Source organism: Macaca fascicularis, chromosome 6, assembly GCF_037993035.2.
Source record: "Macaca fascicularis isolate 582-1 chromosome 6, T2T-MFA8v1.1".
Classification (NCBI taxonomy): domain Eukaryota; kingdom Metazoa; phylum Chordata; class Mammalia; order Primates; family Cercopithecidae; genus Macaca; species Macaca fascicularis.
Window position 1 is genome coordinate 177,720,206 of NC_088380.1, and position 19,934 is coordinate 177,740,139.

The 19,934-nt window shown below is 35.2% G+C and overlaps 1 protein-coding gene across 11 annotated transcripts in view; it reads left to right on the forward strand.

The window, feature by feature from the left end:
- RANBP17 (RAN binding protein 17) overlaps positions 1-19,934 on the forward strand; it is a 436,622-nt gene that overhangs the window by 57,618 nt on the left and 359,070 nt on the right. For 8 of the 11 annotated variants that reach the window (XR_012414614.1, XM_005558506.5, XM_045394506.3 and 5 more), the window contains 4 exons: positions 1,747-1,866; positions 3,969-4,115; positions 4,861-5,033; positions 9,743-9,936. Coding sequence is in view for 10 of the 11 variants with exons in the window: in XM_005558506.5 (XP_005558563.3) it covers positions 1,747-1,866; positions 3,969-4,115; positions 4,861-5,033; positions 9,743-9,936 (634 nt within the window). In the remaining variant the exon portion in view is untranslated. The remainder of the gene's footprint in view (positions 1-1,746; positions 1,867-3,968; positions 4,116-4,860; positions 5,034-9,742; positions 9,937-19,934) is intronic. The other 3 variants (XM_045394505.3, XM_073995207.1, XM_073995202.1) reach the window with 1 other exon arrangement.

Genomic DNA, 19,934 nt, shown 5'->3' on the forward strand with positions numbered 1-19,934 from the left:
CCAGTAACTGTTAATTTAGCTCTTGCCCAGCACCAGGACAACCTCCCAATCTCTAAATATATATTTTTTTCCTACTCAGTTCCCACAGGGCCTAAGTCCAGCAGCTGACCACCACACAAGAACTTTCCCTTCTACTGCTCTTTAACTCTTCCTCAACCTTGCCTGGTCCATGTCTTAGGTTTGACAGAAGGCTGCACCCTTCAGATCTCCGAATAAGAAAGGAAGGGAATCTACTCACTTGAATTGTGTGCATCAAGCCAGTTATTTATTTGTTTTTTGAATCAGTGTAAATTCTATTGCATGCTTAAAAAGTTCTTGATACTCCATAGTTACATAGAACTTTGAGACTCTGAGCTCCATCTTTGCGGAGCCTAAAGCAAATATGTCAAGGTTATTAAAAAATTGTAAGTTTAATGTTTAAACTTGCAGAAGTAAAGCTGGGGAGTTCTTATATTGCCATTTTCTGAAAAAACATATTCCAGATTTAAAGTATATATCAGTGATATATATGTTTAGGTATCTTGTTGCCTAAAAGGGAGGAAAGCATTCATAGAAATGTCCTTTAAAAAAAAAACATGTCTTCTCTTGAATCTAGAGTTTAAGGTAGTGCTTTTTAAACTGGGTTTCTTAGGGTACCTCATGTTTCCAGTTGGGGCCACAGCCTTCTGTCTTTCAGTTACAACAGTCTTGCTTTTAGTTGTTTAAAAACCATGGTTTCATGTAATTATGTTTTGGGATAAAACAAAAAAGGTACCAGTGCTTAAAAAATAAAGTAGAAAACATCTGCTTTGAGAGATAGTAACGAACATTTATTGGACATGTCCTATTTATTGTGTGATACTCATCTCACTTAATCCTCAAAGTGGCCCTGAAAGATAAATAATAAAATCCCCACTATGTAGACCCAGAAAAACAGAAAACAGACCCAGATTGACTAAGTGACTTCCCCCAGGGCAACAAAGAAGGTATTGGCATTGAGATTCAAACACAGGTCTTTTTTGCCCCCAAGCCCCAGGTGTTTTTAATACACCAGTGGTTCCCGTGCTTATACTTCTGAGTTTTCTAAGGAGTTTTTTGTTTTTGTTTTTAATTTGGGTTTTAAGTTCTAACGGTAGGGGCTGTGGCAAACTGGAGCACATCTAAAAACGGCATCATTTGATTTTTGTCTCCTTTCTTACCATAAAGTACCTACCTTTTCCAGCACCATTTTCAGACTGTTTTTTAAGATGCTAATGGATGGTGTAAAATATTCCTTGACCAACTAAATTTGGAATATGCTGGATTAAATTACAGGTTCCCCCACCCCCTCCCACTGGATACCACAGTACATAATGTGCACTGTTTTCCAAACATGCCTGTACCACAAAACCATGTTTTGTTTTTGGTAGAAAACCTGATTCATTAGAAAATGGAACTGGGCATCATAAGCAATTGAGAGCCTATTAAATGTATAGCATGTCCAGGCCTTGAACTGGCAGATTTTGTTAATGAAAGAACATTGGAGGGAAACACATACAAATAGGAATTTTAATGATGGGGTAGAAGGATTGTGGGTGGTGGAAGTGGTTGATGATATTTAGCTTTTATTATTTTTATGTTCTATAATGCTTTTTATATTGCATTATAATGCATTATATTCTATAATGCATTAAGATTAAATTCATTTTAAATGTAAAGACTAGTATTCCTTACATGTGGCCACAGTTACTTTGAAAATTGAAATGAAATTTTTTTGGTATTTTTTAGGCACTTTCATGTTTAGTTCAGTTTGCTTCGACGAGAAGGTCCTTATTTAACAGTCCTGAACGTGCCAAGTACCTTGGTAATTTAATTAAGGGAGTAAAAAGGATACTTGAAAACCCTCAGGTATTTATGAAGTAATTTAATACTTAGCATATACAGATACAGTTTTTCAGCTAAAGGCACATAATAAACTCATCATGAATTTATTATGATTCTGGAAGAAAATATTTAGTATCATATTTATCTTCCTTAGAGCTCTTTTTTTTTTTTTTTTTTTGAGATGAAGTCTTGCTCTGTTGCCCAGGCTGGAATGCAGTGGCGCGATCTTGGCTCACTGCAACCTCTGCCTCCTGGATTCGAGTGATTCTCCTGCCTCAGCCTCTTGAGTAGCTGGGATTACAGGCGTGCACCACCACCCCTGCTAATTGTTGTATTTTTATTAGAGACAGAGTTTCAACATGTTGGCCAGGCTGGTCTCGAACTCCTGACCTCTAGTGATCCACCTGCCTTGGCCTCCCAAAGTGCTGGGATTACAGGCATGAGCCACCATGCTCAGCTCTTAGATCTCATTTGTAGTAGAGATGGGTAGTTTTTAAAAATGGTTGTTTCCATGGCTGACTTCTGTGTTTCTCCTATTTTTTTCTCTTAGGCAAATATGACTAGAGATTATATATCTTACAATGCTTCTGTCTTTTACTATTCTATTACATTTCTTTGTTTGCACTTCTTAAACTACTGAAGTGATTAATTCAGTATGTCCACCTTCTGAACTATAAGACATAATATAAATGTGAATGTTAATATTGGAGCAAGTGGCCTTAAATTATGAAATAATGTTTTCTTGCCCTCTTGTGGACAAGTAAGAGTTTGTAGATTTTATAATCTTTTCTGCATTAACTTTAGAGCTTCATTGCCAATATTCATTTCAGAGAATTGCAAAGCTGCTATTGAATGATTTTGGATGCTTAGATAAAATATTTTGTTTTACTTTTTATTTTGTTTTTGGTTTAAAATATCTGTAAAATACAGATTTTTAAAGATTAAATGATTTAAGGAGGTTTATCTAATTCTCTTGGTTATTAATTTTGGGGGGTGATATGTAATATCTTTGTTCAATAAGAATGTTCTACAAAAAGCAGTTGTTTTTGCATATCTCAGAAGTACTTTATGGGTTATGCATTTATTTTATCTTTTCAATGTTAGGATAGTTGTGAAATTTTCTGTCTAGCCGATAAAGAGGATTTTACCAATATACTTTAAAGTTTTTAATTTAACTCACTATCATCAACCGATAGGTGGAAGATAATATGCTAATACCTGATAATTTATCTTAAATGATTTTCCAACATCCTTATGTTGATGTTTCATGGCTGTAAAAGTTGGTATGAATATTAGGTTGTTTTAGAATCACAGACATGTTTTAAAGATCCATGATTACAAAATTTTTTTGGTTATTTGTCCTTAATAATTAGATTCTATTTTCTGTATATTTCATGGAGCTCGTATGAATGAAATTGCTTAGAGACTTTCAGTTTTACAAAGATATGAATTCTGTTTCATGCCAGCTGCAGTGCATACTAAAACTCTTTTCAAGTAGCTTACAGACAACTGGGCAGGACTTTTTTTGTTCTTTTTTTTTAATCTATCCTCCTCAACTTTAGTTATTTGTTCAGTGTTGTTCCTAACATTGCAGTAATTTGTTTGAATGACTAGAGACGTGGAGAGACACAGAGTTGCTTGAGGGTACAGTGCCTGTAGATACTCAATAAATATTAGTTTAATTCAGAAAATTTCTGTTATTTGTGTGCTAGTATACACCATTTAAGTCTGGTGAGTATTGTTCTTTCCTAGAGTTTACTTTTAATCGTAAATATTTTCCAGGTCCTTTGTTGACTTCTGTTTAAACCACAGTACACACACACACACACACACATACACGCTTTTGTGTACTATAATAGCTTCTCAAAAATTATAATTTAGTCATTGTGATGCAGATCTTCTTCCAAGACCTCTACTTTGGATTCTTTATTATTAATCATTGATGACAAAACTAAACCTAGCAGATTCCTCTGTTTTTTTTACATTATTAACTATCCGGTTGACACAGAGTATTTTAAGTAAGTACCCATGAGAATTGGGAGACTTAAGATGCTTTGGGGTTTTACTGATTTTATTGTCAGTAGGTTGGCTTGTTTTTAAGGCTTTCTTTTTGTCTCATAATTTAGGGTTTGTCTGATCCAGGTAATTATCATGAATTTTGTCGATTTTTGGCTCGCTTAAAGACAAATTATCAGCTGGGAGAATTAGTTATGGTGAAGGAATATCCTGAAGTTATTAGATTGATTGCTAATTTTACCATTACTAGCCTACAGGTAGGTAAAAATATGTAATTATATTAAACTGTAGCCAGTTTTAAAAAACTTCCTGGTAAGGGTTGGTGGGGGTATTTTAAAAGCATCTATGAATTTGATTACTTTGCTGGAAATGTTAATTGCAGAGTTTTAGGTAAAAAAGTTCATTGCAATGTATATAGTCCCAGCTACTCGGGAGGCTGAGGCAGGAGAATGGCGTAAACCCGGGAGGCGGAGCTTGCAGTGAGCTGAGATCCGGCCACTGCACTCCAGCCTGGGCGGCAGAGCGAGACTCCGTCTCAAAAAAAAAAAAAAAAAAAAAAAAAAGTTCATTGCAATGTATATAATAAAAATTGAGAAGCTACTTAAATATCTAATAATTGAAGAATGGCTTGAGAAACTATAATAAAATCTATGTGAAGAAATAAAATTTTTGCAGATTATACTATAGAAAAGTTTTTTTTATAAGTTTAAGGGAGAGGTTATGAAATCATATTTTTCACATGATACCAACTCTGAAAAATATTCATGGAATGATTAGAGGGAAGTAGAGTCATATTTTAATGTTACTCCGGGTGGTAAAATAATAGAGTTGTTGGTTTCTTTATACTGTTTTGCATTTACAAATTTGCTATATTAAGTGTTCATTAGTTATATCATAAGAATAAAAGTTAATTTAAAAATGTATGTTTAGTAACTTTGTTCTGTAATTCTTGTTGTAGGAAGATGTAATATTTTAAATAACTTCTGCTTTATTTCTTTGTAGCATTGGGAAGTTGCTCCTAACAGTGTTCATTATTTATTAACTCTGTGGCAAAGGATGGTAGCATCTGTTCCTTTTGTGAAATCAACTGAACCCCATCTATTAGACACTTATGCACCAGAAATCACGAAGGCCTTTATCACTTCTCGGTTGGAATCTGTTGCCATAGTTGTGAGGTATTCAAAAACTAAATGTTTTTGTTGTATTTCCTTTAGATACTTGGAATTTTTTAAGATAAAGGTATAAATTTAAAATTCACCCTTTTTAGTGTACAGTTGTATGATTTCTGACAAGTGCACACAGTTGTATAACTACCATCACAATCAAGATATAGAATAGTTCCATCAACCCAGAAAGTTATTTTGGCTCCCTTTTCAGTCAGCCCCTCTCCTCACCCTCATCTCTGGCAGTTACTGATCTGTTTTGTGTCCCTGTGATTTTTTTTTTTTTACCTTTTCCAGAATGTTTTATAAATGAAATTATACAGTATGCAGCTTTTTAGTCTGATTTTTTTCCACTTAGCATAATGCATTTGAGATTCCTGTGTGTTGTGTTAGTGCATTCCTTTCATTGCTGAGCAGTATTCCATTTTGTGGATATATCAGTTTGTTTACCAATTCACCTGTTGCTGGACATTTGAGTTGTTTATGTTTTTGGCAGTTGTAAATAAAACTGTGTAAATACTCCTGCACAGATTTTGTACGAACATAAGTTTTTGTTTCTCCTGGGTAAATACCTACGTGTGGGATTCCTGGGATGCATGTTAAGCATGTATTTTACTTCATAAGAAGCTGCCAAACTATTTTCCAAAGTGGCTGTACTATTTTGCATTCCTGCTCGCAATGTATGAAAGACTCAGTTGTTCTGTGTTCTCACTAGCAGTTGATATTGTTAGTTTGAAAAAATTGTACTTATTCTGATGGATGTGTAGTGGTACCTTATTGTGGTTTTCCCTTAATGACTAATAATATTGAGCATATTTTCATGCACTTATTTACCATCTATATGTATTCATTGGTAATGTGCTAGTCAAACCCTTTTCCCATTTTTTAATTAGGTTGTATATTTTCTTATATTAAGATTTGAGCACTCCGTATATTTTCTTCACAAGTCTTTCTGTTATGTGTTTGCAAATATTTTCTCTGTTGTTTACCTTTTCATTTTCTTTTTTTTATTATTATTACACTTTTAAGTTCTAGGGTACATGTGCACAATGTCTTGCCACACTGTCTTCCACAATGGTTGAAGTAATTTACACTCCCACAAGCAGTGTAAAAGTGATCCTATTTCTCCACATCCTCTCCAGCATCTGTTGTTTCCTGACTTTTTAATGATCACCATTCTAACTGGCATGAGATGTTATCTCATTGTGGTTTTGATTTGCATTTCTCTGATGACCAGTGATGATGAGCATTTTTTCTTATGTCTGTTGGCTGCATAAATGTCTTCTTTTGAGAAGTGTCTGTTCATATCCTTTGCCCACTTTTTGATGGGGTTGTTTGTTTTTTTCTTGTAAATTTGTTTGGGTTCTTTGTAGATTCTGGATATTAGCCCTTTGTCAGATGGGTAGATTGCAAAGATTTTCTCCCATTCTGTAGGTTGCCCGTTCACTCTGATGATAGTTTATTTTGCTGTGCCGAAGCTCTTTAGTTTAATTAGATTCCATTTGTCTATTTTGGCTTTTGTTGCCATTACTTTTGGTATTTTAATCATGAAGTCTTTGCCCATGCCTATGTCCTGAGTGGTATTGCCTAGGTTTTCTTCTAGGGTTTTTATTGTTTTAGGTCTTACATTTAAGTCTTTAATGCATCTTGAGTTAATTTTTGTATAAGGTGTAAGGAGGGATCCAGTTTTAGCTTTCTATGTATGACTAGCCAGTTTTCCCAGCACCATTTATTAAATAGGGAATCCTTTCCTCATTGCTTGTTTTTGTCAGGTTTGTCAAAGATCAGGTGGTTGTAGATGTGTAGTGTTATTTCTGAGGCCTCTGTTCTGTTCCATTGGTCTATATCTCTGTTTTGGTACCAGTACCATGCTGTTTTGGTTACTGTAGCCTTGTAGTATAGTTTGAAGTCAGGTAGCATGATGCCTCCAGCTTTGTTCTTTTTGCTTAGGATTGTCTTGGCTATGCGGGCTCTTTTTTGGTTCCATATGAACTTTAAAGTAGTTTTTTCCAATTTTGTGAAGAAAGTCAGTGGTAGCTTGATGGGGATAGCATTGAATCTATAAATTACTTTGGGTGTTATGGCCATTTTCACAATATTGATTCTTCCTATTCATGAGCATGGAATGTTTTATCAAGGTTCATAGCTTCCTTGCATTGGTTTAGAACATGCTCCTTTAGCTCGAGAAGTTGGTTATTACTGACCTTCTGAAACCTGCTTCTGTCAACATGTCAAACTCAGTCTCCGTCCACTTTTGTTCCCTTGCTTGTGAGGAGCTGCAATCCTTTGGAGGAGAAGAAGCACTCTGTTTTTTGGAATTTTCAGCTTTTCTGCTCTGGTTTCGCCCCATCTTTGTGGTTTTATCTACCTTTGGTCTTTGATGTTGGTGACCTACAGATGGGGTTTCTGTATGGATGTCCTTTTTGTTGATGTTGATGCTATTCCTCTCTGTTTGTTAGTTTTCCTTCTAACAGACCCCTCAGCTGCAGGTCTGTTGGAGTTTGCTGGAGTTCCACTCCAGACCCTGTTTGCCTGGGCATCACCAGTGGAGGCTGCAGAACAGCAAATATTGCTGCCTGATCCTTCCTGTAGAAGCTTTGTCCTAGAGGGTCACCTGCCTGTTTGAGGTGTCTGTCGGCCCCTACTGGGAGGTGTTTCTCAGTCAGGCTACACGGGAGTCAGGGACCTGCTTAAGGAGGCAGTGGGTTCGTTCTCAAAGCTCGAACGCTGTGCTGAGAGAACCACTGCTCTCTTCAGAGCTGTCAGACAGAGACGTTAAAGTCTGCAGAAGCTATCTGCTGCCTTTTGTTCTGCAATGCCCTGCCCCAGAGGTGAAATCTATAGAGGCAGTAAGCCTTGCTGAGTTGCAATGGGCTTCGCCCAGTCTATGCTTTGTTTACACTTGTGAGCTACTCAAGCCTCAGCAATGGCGAATGCCCCTCCCCCCATCAAGCTGCAGTGTCACAATTCGATCTCAGACTGTCGCACTAGCAGTGAGCAAGGCTCCGTGCACGTGGGACCCGCCTAGCCAGGCATGGGAGGATATCCCCTGGTCTGCGGATTGCTAAGACAGTGAGAAAAGCACAGCATTTGGTCAGAAGTGTACTGTTTCTGCAGATACAGTCTGTCACAGCTTCCCTTTGCTAGGAAAGGGAAATCCCCCTACCCCTTGCGCTTCCTGGGTGAGGTGACGCCCTGCCCTGCTTCAGCTCGCCCTCCGTGGGCTGCACCCACTGTCCAGCCAGTCCCAGTGAGATGAACCAGGTACCTCAGTTGGAAATGCAGAAATCCCCCATCTTCTGCATCAGTCTCGCTGGGAGCTGCAGACCGGAGCTGTTCCTATTTGGCCATCTTGGAAGCCCTCTCCCTTTTCGTTTTCTTAACAGAGTCTTTAGAAGAGCAGAATTTTTAAGTTTTGACAAAGTCCAGTGCTTTATTTTTTCTTTGAAGTGTTATGTTTTAGTTGTTATACCTATGGAAACTAACCCAGTGTCACAGAGATTTTCTTTTATTTTCTCTTAGAATTTACATTTTAGTCTGTGATCTCTTTCAGGCTAATTTTTGTGTATTAGCTGATATAAGGCTAGTTCTTTTCTTTTTTTTTTTTTTTTGGCATATAGCTGACCAGTTATTTCAACATCGTTTGTGTAGCAAACTATCCTTTCTTCATTGAATTGTTTTTATGCTTTTGTCAGAAATTAATATACCACATACATGTAGTTCTATTTCTGGACTCTGTCTTCATTAATCTATGTGTCTGTTTTTTCACCAGTACCCTGTCTTGATTAGATTTATAATAAGCTTTGAAACCAGATAGTATGAGTTCTGTAAGTGGCTTTTCTCTTTCAAAATTGTTTTCGCAGTTCTCCTTTCTTTGCTTTTTCGTATATATGTTTGAATCAGTTTCTCAGTTTCTACAAAGAAGTTCTTCTGGGATTTTGACTGGGATTGCATTGAAACTATAGATTAACTTGGGGAAAGAATTGACATCTCAACAATATTGAGTCGCTTAGTCTCTGAGCGTGTCTGTCTTTTATTTAGCTCTTCTCTGATTTCTTTCATCAAACGTTTTATGGTTTGTAGCCTAAAGATCTTGCATACGTTTAGGTAGATTTAATTGATAGTTTATGTTTCCTATTGCCTACCGTTTTTTAAATTTCAATTTCTGGTTGTTCACTGCCAATATATACTAATACCCATCATTTTGTACGTTGACCTTGCATGCTATGACCTTAGTAAACTTACTTATTAGTTTGAATAGCATTTTTGTGTTTCTAAAAATATTTTCTATTTACATAATCATGCCATCTTGAGATATAGACAGTTTTATTTTTTACCTACTAATACATTTCATTTTTTATTTCTTTTTGGTTTTTTTTAGAGACAGAGTCTCGCTCTGTCACCCCAGCTGGAGTGCAGTGGCGTGATCTTAGCTTACTGCAACCTTCGCTTCCCAAGTTCAAGCAGTTCTCATGCCTCAGCCTGCTGCGTAGCTGGGATTACAGGTGTGTGCCACCATGCCCAGCTAATTTTTGTATTTTTAGAGTCGGGATTTCACTATGTTGGCCTGGCTGTTCTCAAACTCCTGGCCCCAGGTGATCCTCCTGCCTCTGTCTTTTATTCCTTTATTATAGAATTTTTATTTAACATAAAGTTTACTTGTGGTGAATAAAAGTCCTTCACATTCTAATGCTGTCTGCAAACTTATTCTGTGTTTGCAGAGATCACTTAGATGATCCACTGGATGATACTGCCACTGTGTTTCAGCAGTTGGAGCAGTTGTGCACTGTCAGCAGATGTGAATATGAAAAGACATGTGCTCTTCTTGTGCAGTTATTCGACCAAAATGCACAGAATTACCAAAACCTTCTGCATCCATCTTCTGGTGTAACTGTGGACATCACCATTCAGGAAGGTCAGTAAACTTAATATGATTACTGAGTATTATATTGAATATTAAGTAACATCAATAATCACTTTAATAGTTTTACTGCAAATTATTTTTATGTATTTTCTTCAATTCCTGGTCCCCTAATAAACCGTTCATTTTATTAAACTCCTGTGTATATTGGTAATTTGTTGGTTGATTTTTTTTCTTTCAGTTTTCCTCTATAAAATTCATAGGATATACGTCTCTCTGGAATCAATATCAAGAAAAATTGATAATGGCTCTTGAGCAGATAGTTTATGAACATAACTATCGTAACTGGTTATGTTTTCTTCTTTGTGGTACTTGATTGCAAACTCAGAACCCAATTTCAGCCAAAAAAAGTATATAATATATCATTATGATTTTGCTTTTATGTATTAGCCTTCATTATGGCTTTACTATTAATTTTATTCTTCAATTTCTTCTTTATTTTGTTTTTAATCCTTTATTGTTGGAGGAGGTATTTATTTCTGTATATCCTTTTAGGTCATTTTAAGAACATAAGGAGTAAAAATAAATATGTTTTTCCGATTTTCTTGATAAGATGCACTATGGGAATGGAAATTTCTAGGAGAAAGCACTTTATAGTTCTGAAGTTGTTTTTCGTATTTGTATATCTTGTATTGGAAAGTGAGTTTAGTAAGGGATCATAATCAAATTTACTTCCAGTGATTTCCCATTTTAACTTTAAAAAATTTTTTTAGAAGATTATCCTTCATATTTGAATAATGTTTTTTAAAAATGCCTTTTGTTTATTATCTGTCCATCTTGCATTAAGTCACACAGTACTGCTGAGGGGCTAGTGTGAGATAATCTTCTCTACTTCAGTGTGCTTTTTCTTTTATTGGGATCTTATTTGTAAATTAAATGGGGGAGAACTAACACTTTTGCAGCATTTAGTCTCTTCATTATTGACTTATTCTTCTAGAAGAGTTTTGAAAGTTATTAAATATCAAATTCATATTAAAGGATATTTGTATATATTGAGACATACAGAATAGCAGTAACTACAGACACCATTACGTCGCTTAAAGATTAGAAATTCATTGGGCCGGGCGTGGTGGCTCAAGCCTGTAATCCCAGCACTTTGGGAGGCCGAGATGGGCGGATCACGAGGTCAGGAGATGGAGACCATCCTGGCTAACACAGTGAAACCCCGTCTCTACTAAAAAAATACAAAAAACTAGCCGGGTGAGGTGGCGGGCGCCTGTGGTCCCAGCTGCTTGGGAGGCTGAGGCAGGAGAATAGCGTGAACCCGGGAGGCGGAGCTTGCAGTGAGCTGAGATCCGGCCACTGCACTCCAGCCTGGGCAACAGAGCGAGACTCCATCTCAACAACAACAACAACAACAACAAAAAAGATTAGATCATTGCCAATACCTTTGCAGCATGTTTTGTTCCTCTTTCCAAATCTGTCCTCTTTCCTATCAGTAGAAAATACTTAACAATCTTGAATTTTGTGTTTATCAATTCATGCCTTTACTTCAGTTTTACCACATGTATGCATTCTGAAAATAATACATGATACTGCATATTTCTCAACTTTATACAAATGGAATCATGCTATATTTTTTCTTTGACAACTTTATTCTTACCATTTCTCAGTATTTTATTTATGACGGCTCATATTGATGCATATAGCTATAGTTGCTTCATTTTCAGTGCCATGCACTGTTACGTTGTTTGAATGTACCTCAGTTTATTTTGCATTCTCTTGTTAATAGGTATTTGTTTTCTGGTTTTTGCTAATAAAATCAGTGCTCCTATAACAATTGTTGTGTATATCCATTACATATTCAGCTTTAGTAGGTACTGTTAAACTGTTTTACAAAGTGATTGTACTACTTGACATCCTACCAATAGTGTTTAGGTGTTCCCATCTATCTCTATCAGGAAGTGGCAAATTTTTTCTTAAAGTGCCAAATTGTAAATGTTTTAGGTCTCCGTCACAACTACTCAAGTCTGCCTTTGTAGCTAGGAAGCAGCCATAGACCGTACTCGTGTCTGTGTTTCAGTAAAGTTTTATTTACAAAAACAGGAGGCTGTCTTATAGACTGTAGTTTGCTGACCTGGACCTAGATTCTTGCCAGCAGCTCATATTATTATACCTACATTTTTAATGATCTAGTTGAGAATAATATACCTCATGGGTTTACTTTTCACTCTGCTGATTATTAAGTTCAGTATTGTTTCATGTTTATTGATTGTTGTGTCATCATCAGTGAAGTGTATGTCCATCTCTTTTGTTCATTTCCACCTCACCACTGGATCGCTTTCTTTCACTGATTTTTAGGAGTCTTTTATGTATTTTGACATTAATCATTTAGGTTTTTGAATTGTAAATATCACTGCCAAGTTTGTGACTGTCTGCTGCATATCATTTTAGTGTGATATTTTTATTTTCGTATCAAACTTGATTTTGATTAATTCACAAAATGTTTTTTGAAGAAGTAATGTATTTCATTGTGCAAAAATTAAAAAAAAATAAAATGTGTTCTGTTCCACTACTCTGTCCTCCCTTTCTTCACTCTAGCAAGTAGTTATTCTTATAGTTTTGCATGCCTTTCCAAAGTTTGTATGTGCATATGCAAACAGTTATGAATATGTAAATTCTTACCTCTCTTATTTGCATAGAATACAGCATACCATACTCACTGCTCTACTTCTTGCTTTTTTCATTTAAAGTGTTTAATGAATATTTTCTGATATAGAGAGAACTCTTATTTTTTATAGATATATACATAATATTTTACATTTTGAATATATCATTATTTAACCATTCCATCCACTGTTGACAATGATTTGAGTGATTTACAATCTTTTCCTATTAAAAGTATTCCTATACAGATAAACCTTGTACATGTCATTTCATGTATATATGAATTTATAAATTTCTCCTAGTGGAATTGCTGTTGGGTGGAAGTTTAATGTATTTGTAATTTTGCATATGTTGTCCAGTTGTTTTCTGTAAGGAGTATACCATTTACTTGTCCACTAGAAATGTATGAGATGATTTCCATGTATCCTTCATAGGACAATTTTTTTATTATACTTTAAGTTCTGGGATACATGTGCAGAACGTGCAGGTTTGTTACATAGGTATACATGTGCCATGGTGGTTTGCTGCACCCATCAACCTGTCATCTACATTAGGTATTTCTTCGAATTCTTGGCAGTCCTGTGTGTGACAAATGGTTTCTCAGTATAATTTAACTTTTGCATTTCTCTTGTCAGTGAGGTTGTGCATTGTTTAAATTTAGATAAGAGCCATTTGATCTTGTTTTTTGGTCAATGAACAGTTCATTTCCTTTGCCATTTTTCTATTGGGTTGTTGGTCGTTTTTTTCTCCTTGATTTCTAAGAGCTTTTTACAGTTTGAAAGTGAGCCCCTTGTCTATGATCAGAGTTGCAAATATCTTTTTTCCCTTTTTGCTTAGCATATGTTTTAGAGATTCAAATATGTTGTGCATATTTTGTTTCTTTTTGTTGTTACATAGTATTCCATAGTATGGCCTTACCATTATCCATTCACCAGCTGATGGACTTTGAATTACACTTCCAGTTTTTGGCTTTTGCAAATAATGATGTTATTAACATTTTTAGACAAATCTTTTTAGAAGAAATTTGCATTTCTTTTGGATAGGTACCTAAGATGAGTGCTAGGTCATATGGTAAATGCATGTTTAATGTTGTAAGATACTACTAAACAGTTTTATGAAGTGGATGTATCATTTTTCATTCCCATTAACACTGTATGAGAGTTTCACTTACTCTGCATCCTTGCCATCGTTTGCTATCTGTTTTCTTTAGGCACTCTACTTGGTGTCTAGTGTTGTCTCGTTGTGGTTATAATTTGCATTTCCCTAATGATGTTAAACATCTTTTCTATTCTTTTTTGCCACCCGTATTTCTTATTTTGTGAGAAGTCTGTTGCCCATTTTTAAATTGAATTGTTGGCTCTTTTGTATGTGTTATGGAATTGTAAGAGTGCTTTATATGCTCTATATTCTGTATACAATCTCTTTTTCACATATATATTTTACAAATATTTTCTCCCAGTCTATGGTTTATCTTCTTAACTGTTTTTCAAAGGTGAAACGTTTTTAATTTTGATGGTCTACTTTTTCACTTTTTTCTTTATGGCTTGAGGTTTTTGTGTTTATGAAATCTTTACTAACCTAATGCTATGAAGACTTCTATGATTTCTATAAGTTTAATAGTTTCAGCTATTATGTTGAGGCCTGTGATCCATTTGGTATTCATTTTTGTGAATGTTGTGAGTTAAGGGTCAAGGCTTACAGTTATCCAGTTGTTCTAACACCATTTGTAGAAAAGACTGTCTTTCTCCCCCATTGAATTACCATGACACCTTGGTCAAAAATCAATTGACCATAAAGTGCTAGGGTCTATTATTGGAGTTTTTGTTCTGTACCACTGATCTATATATGTTTATCCTTATGCTAATACTATATTGGCTTGATTACTGTAGCTTTAATAATTCTTGAAATCAGGTAATATAAATTCTTTAACTATTTTTTTTCAAAACAGTTTTGGCTATTCTAGGTCTTTTCCTTTACTAATTAATTTTAGCATCAGCTTCTCAGTTTCTTCAAAGTAGGTGCTAGAATTTTGGTAGGGCTTACCTCAATCTATACATCATTTTGGGCCAGCTTAACAACACTGAGACTTGCAGTTCATAAGCATTTGGTTTTCTTTGCACTGTTTTATTGTTTTCAGTGTACAATTATTGAAATTGTTCACTGAGTTTATTCCTGTATATTTTGATGCTATTGTAAATTTCCTGATTATGCTCTGCTACTCTGTTAAACCAGAATTGAATTTTGTCTTTGTGCCTTATAACTTTGCTAAATTTATTAGTTCTAATAACAATTTCATAGATTCTTAGGATTGTCTATGTGATCATGTTGTCTGCAAGTAAAGATAGTTTTATGTCATCTTTCCAGTCTCGATGCCTTATATTTATTTTTCTTGCCTTATTCTACTGGTAGGATTTTCAGTACAGTGTTGAATAAAAGTGTTAAGACGGGAACATTCTTGCCTTGTTCCTGTTTGTGCATAGAAAGCGTTGAGCATTTTACCGTTGAGTATGATGTTATCTGTGTGCTATTTGAAGACATTCGTAAGTTTGAGGAAGTTCTCTTCAATTCCTTAGGGTGTTTATAATGATAGCGTATTATTTTGGGGTTTTAAAATAGACCTTTTATGCATCTATTCAAATGACTTTTTTCCTTTATTTTACGAATGTAGTGAATTACATTAATTGATTTTTCGATGTGAAAGCAGCCTTGCATTCTCTGGATAAATCCTACTTGGTCATAATATAATGTTTCTTTAGAAATTGTTAAATTCAATTTGCAACACTTTTGTTATTGTATATCAGTGTTTATGAAGGATATTGGTTTGTAGTTTTCTTGTGGTGATTTTGCCTGGTTTGGGTAACATGGTAATACTGGCTTCATAAAATGAGTCAGGTACTGTTCCCTCTTCCTCCTGTATCTTCTGAAAGAATTTGTGTAGTAATGCTATTATTTCTTCTTTAAGAGTGATAGAATTCATCTGTAAAGCCAGTGGGCCAAGAGGGTTTATAATTGTGAATTCATTTTCTTTAATCAGCATAGAAATATTCAAATTTTCTGTTTCCCTTGGAGTCAAATTTAGTCATTTGTGTCTTTCAAGGAATTTACTCAGTGTTTCTATGTATTGGAATAAAATTATTCTTAATATTCCATTGTTATTAATATCTCCAGAAATTGAAGTTGAGATTGATAATTTTGTCATTTTTTTTTTTTTTGCTCTGAGTCATCCAACTAGATTTTCATCACTTTTGTTGATATTTTCAGAGAACCATTTTTAGTTTCATTGATCTGCTTTATTCTTTCTTCATTTTCTATTTCATTGATTTTTTTCAGCTTTATTTATTTATTTTTTTGCCTTATACTTGCTTTGGATGTTATTTAATATTCCTTTTCTCATTCTGGGTGTAGACTCCAGATCTTTGAGTTTTAGATTTTTGGTCTTTTCTAATAAAAACATTTAAAGCTATAAATTTTTCTTTAAACATTAGTTTAGTTGGATCCCACAAGTTTTGTGGTTTTATTTTTATTTTCATTTAAAGATAATTTCTAATTTAATTGTTATTTCTTTGTTCTTTGTGAATTTTTGGATTGTTTAGAAGTGTGCTTTTAAGTTGCAAATATTTGGTGTTTTCCTAGTTATCATTACTGATTTTTAAATTTTACCTTGGTCAAATGTCATTTTGTGTGATTTCAGTCTTTCTATATTTATTAAGACTTGTCATATGACCCAGAATATGGTCTGTCCTGGCAAACATAGCATATACACTTGAATATGTATTTTGTTATTGTTGAGTGTAATATTATGTAAGTATAAATTAAGGTAATAATGTTCATATATTCTTTGTTTTTATTGATTTTTTTTTTGTCTATTTCTTTTGTTTGCAGAGAGAGGGGTGTTAAAATATCCAAATATGATTGTGGAATTATTTATGTTCTAATTCCTTAAATTTTTGTATCACATAAACATTTGTAATTGCTATGTCTTCCTTATTAATTGACCTTTTCTCTTGAAATCTGTCTTACCTGATATTACTGTAACCACTGTCTTCTTATGCTTACTGTTCATGTAGTATATCTTTCTCCATCCATTTACTTCCTGTCTGCCTGTGTCTTTATATTTAAATTGTGTCTCTTGTAGGTGGTATATAGTTGTTCCCTTTTTAAAAATCCATTCTGACCATCTCTTTTAATTGGAGTGTTTAGTTCATTTGCTAGATGGAGGTGGGGACACCAACTTAATTCCATTTAAATTATTTCCTTAGAATGAGGTTTTCATATCACACTGGTAGTCTGTATTTAGTCCACAAACCATCTGAGGTCTGACTTAGAGGTTTTTTCCTCCTGTTCACTTAGCAGTGTGGTCAAGTCAGACAGGTTTCTGTGTTGTCTTTCTCTGTTTAGGACAGATTTTTTCCCCCAGTTTGTATTTTCATTTAGGGTGTAACTCTTTGCATCAGCTTTTTTGGACTTCTCACATTGGGCTTGTCCTAGGCTTTTTCCTTTGGCCATTAGAGGAGAAGCTCAAACTTTCTAGTTGTTTCTGTGCCTATGTATCTAAATTTCAGCCTTCATATTATTTTTGGACATTGAGGATTATTTTGCTCTTCTCCTAGCTCAGTAGTACATTTGGTACTTTTGTGCAAATTAGAAAAATGTTCCATTTCATCCAGGCCAGTGCAACAGCATGCTAGAGTAAATAGATTGGTGAGTAGAATATAGGCTGGATTTCAGTCCCAACTTGTCCTTTCAGTTGAGTATCTTTACAAGTGACCCTGTAAGCTTGTCTTGTAGTGTTACTGTTTTTGTTTTGACTGATGACACAATGACAGTCTTTTGTCATTTCAGATTTGTGTTCTGTGTGCAGACATTAATTTGGATTATGTTATTTTATAATTTGGATTGTGTTTAGCCAGCTACCTATAAAATTACATTTTAAAAAATATATATAACACAGACAATTAGTGTTTGGTTCTTCAGAAGCAGAGTTAGTAATAACTTCAGTGTGGTCAGCTAGATCTCTGAAAGGCCTTTTAGCTGCAAAACAGTCAGATCCTGGGCTTACAGTAAGTACATGAAATTTCTTAGTTTTTTTTTTTTTTTTTTTCTTCCCACTCTGCTCTCTGATTCACTGTCTCTCCTTTCTCTGACCTCTTGCCTCCCAACCTCTCCCATCACCCAGATCAAAAAGTTAACTTTAATCAGAGTGGGACGGGTCAAACAGCAAACAAGGGCAAAAAACAGGGTTGTTCTCAAAGGCAGATTATCAATATCAACGATAAAATTGGTGACAAAGCCTTAGGCCGGTAGCAAGATAGGTGTGCCAACCTGAGACTCTTGTATTAAGTTGAACCCTCAAAAGGGTATAACATGGTTCTAAATTTGTAGATACCCTGGCTTCCAGCAGAAGGGAATTAAAACCTTCTCCAAAGGATAGCAACCATAATATAGGGCCTTGGAAATCCTGCAGATTAAGATAAACAAGTGTTCATAATAAACAAAAACAATAAAAGCCAGCACATAAACAACGAGATAAGCTGCCATGAATGAGCACTAACAAAAATAATTTATTTATTTGATTTAGAACCCCTATCTTCTAGAGACTCTTAAGATGTTGGAATTGGATAGGAATATAAAGCAATTATGTGTGAAATATTTAAAAAAAATAAAAAATAGAATCACAAATGAGCAAATAACAGGAGTGTGAAAAACAAGAAGGAGGATGTGAAAAGGACCTGAAAAAACTTTTTTTATTGAAAACTTTGTGATCTAAAATTTCATGGATGTGTTAAATAGTAAATTGGACCCAACTGAGGAAAGAATTAGCAAATTGGCAGTTAGAACCGAAGACATTTTCAAGACTTCAGGAAAGAGGGAAAATGAAAATATTAAAAGAAATGTTAAACGATAGAATGAGAAGGTCAGGTGTGTCAGAATGAGTCCCAGAAAGATAGAATAGAAGAAAGAGGAGAGGTGATAACTGAAGAAATTCTGAGAATTTTTTTGACTTAATAGAAGACATGAATTCGGCCGGGCGCGGTGGCTCAAGCCTGTAATCCCAGCACTTTGGGAGGCCGAGGCGGGCGGATCACAAGGTCAGGAGATCGAGACCACAGTGAAACCCCGTCTCTACTAAAAATACAAAAAAAAATTAGCCGGGCGTGGTGGCGGGCGCCTGTAGTCCCAGCTACTCAGGAGGCTGAGGCAGGAGAATGGCGGGAACCCGGGAGGCGGAGCTTGCAGTGAGCCGAGATCGCGCCACTGCACTCCAGCCTGGGCAACAGCGTGAGACTCCGTCTCAAAAAAAAAAAAAAAAAAAAAAAAAAAGAAGACATGAATTCATTAATACAGCAAGCCCAACATATACCCATCAGAAACAAAAAATAACACTTTAGTCAAACTATATAACCCCAAAGACAAAATGTTAAAAGCAGCTGGAGAAGAAAGATCACTTACAAAGTAGTGTAAACTGGATTGATAACTCACTTCACAACAGTAAAAATGGAAGCCAGAAGATGTTAGAATATTATTCTCAAATAACTGAGCAAAAGTAATTGCCATCCTATTATTGTATATCAGCAAAAATATCTTTCAAGAAAAAGGATGAATGATAGAGATTTCAGACAAATGAAAGCAGGAAGTTGCTACTAGCAGATCTTTCATTAAAGGTTTTTAATAAACATTTTAAAGGTTATTTTTGAGGAAGAAGGGGCATGGTCCCAGAAGGAAGAAAAGGAGTACATGGAAATTGGTAAACTCATAAATTTTATTTTATTTTATTTTATTTTATTTATTTATTTAAGATGCAGTCTTGCCCTGTCACCCAGGCTGGAGTGCAGTGTCATGATCTCGGTTCACTGCAACTTCTGCCTCCCAAATTCAAGCCATTTTCTTGCGGCAGCCTCCTGAGTAGCTGGGACTACAGTCATGTGCCATGCCGGGCTAAGTTTTTTGTATTTTTTTAGTAGAGATGGAGTTTTGCCATGTTTTCCAGGTTGGTCTCGAACTTCTGATCTCAAGTGATCTGCCCACCTCGGCCTCCTAAAATGCTTGGATTACAAACATGAGCTACCGTACCCGGCTGTAAACGTGTAACATTTTAACATTCATAGTCTGTACAAAAAAAGATTATGTTTAGTTTGTGGAATTAAGAACAGAATAAAAACAGGAAAAGACAGAAGCATGTCAGAGAGAGAGCTGGGGGAGTGGTGAGAATTACAATTATTTTAAGTGCTTGTCTGATTTAGGAAGGGAATTAAAATGGCAGCACTTGAAGGGTAGCAACTAAAAGAGTAGAAACTGTATGATTGTCTCCCATAACCCAGCAAAGAGAATTGATAATGCAATAGAAAAATAAGCAAATTCAACTTTTTTAAAAGCCAAGAAAAGAG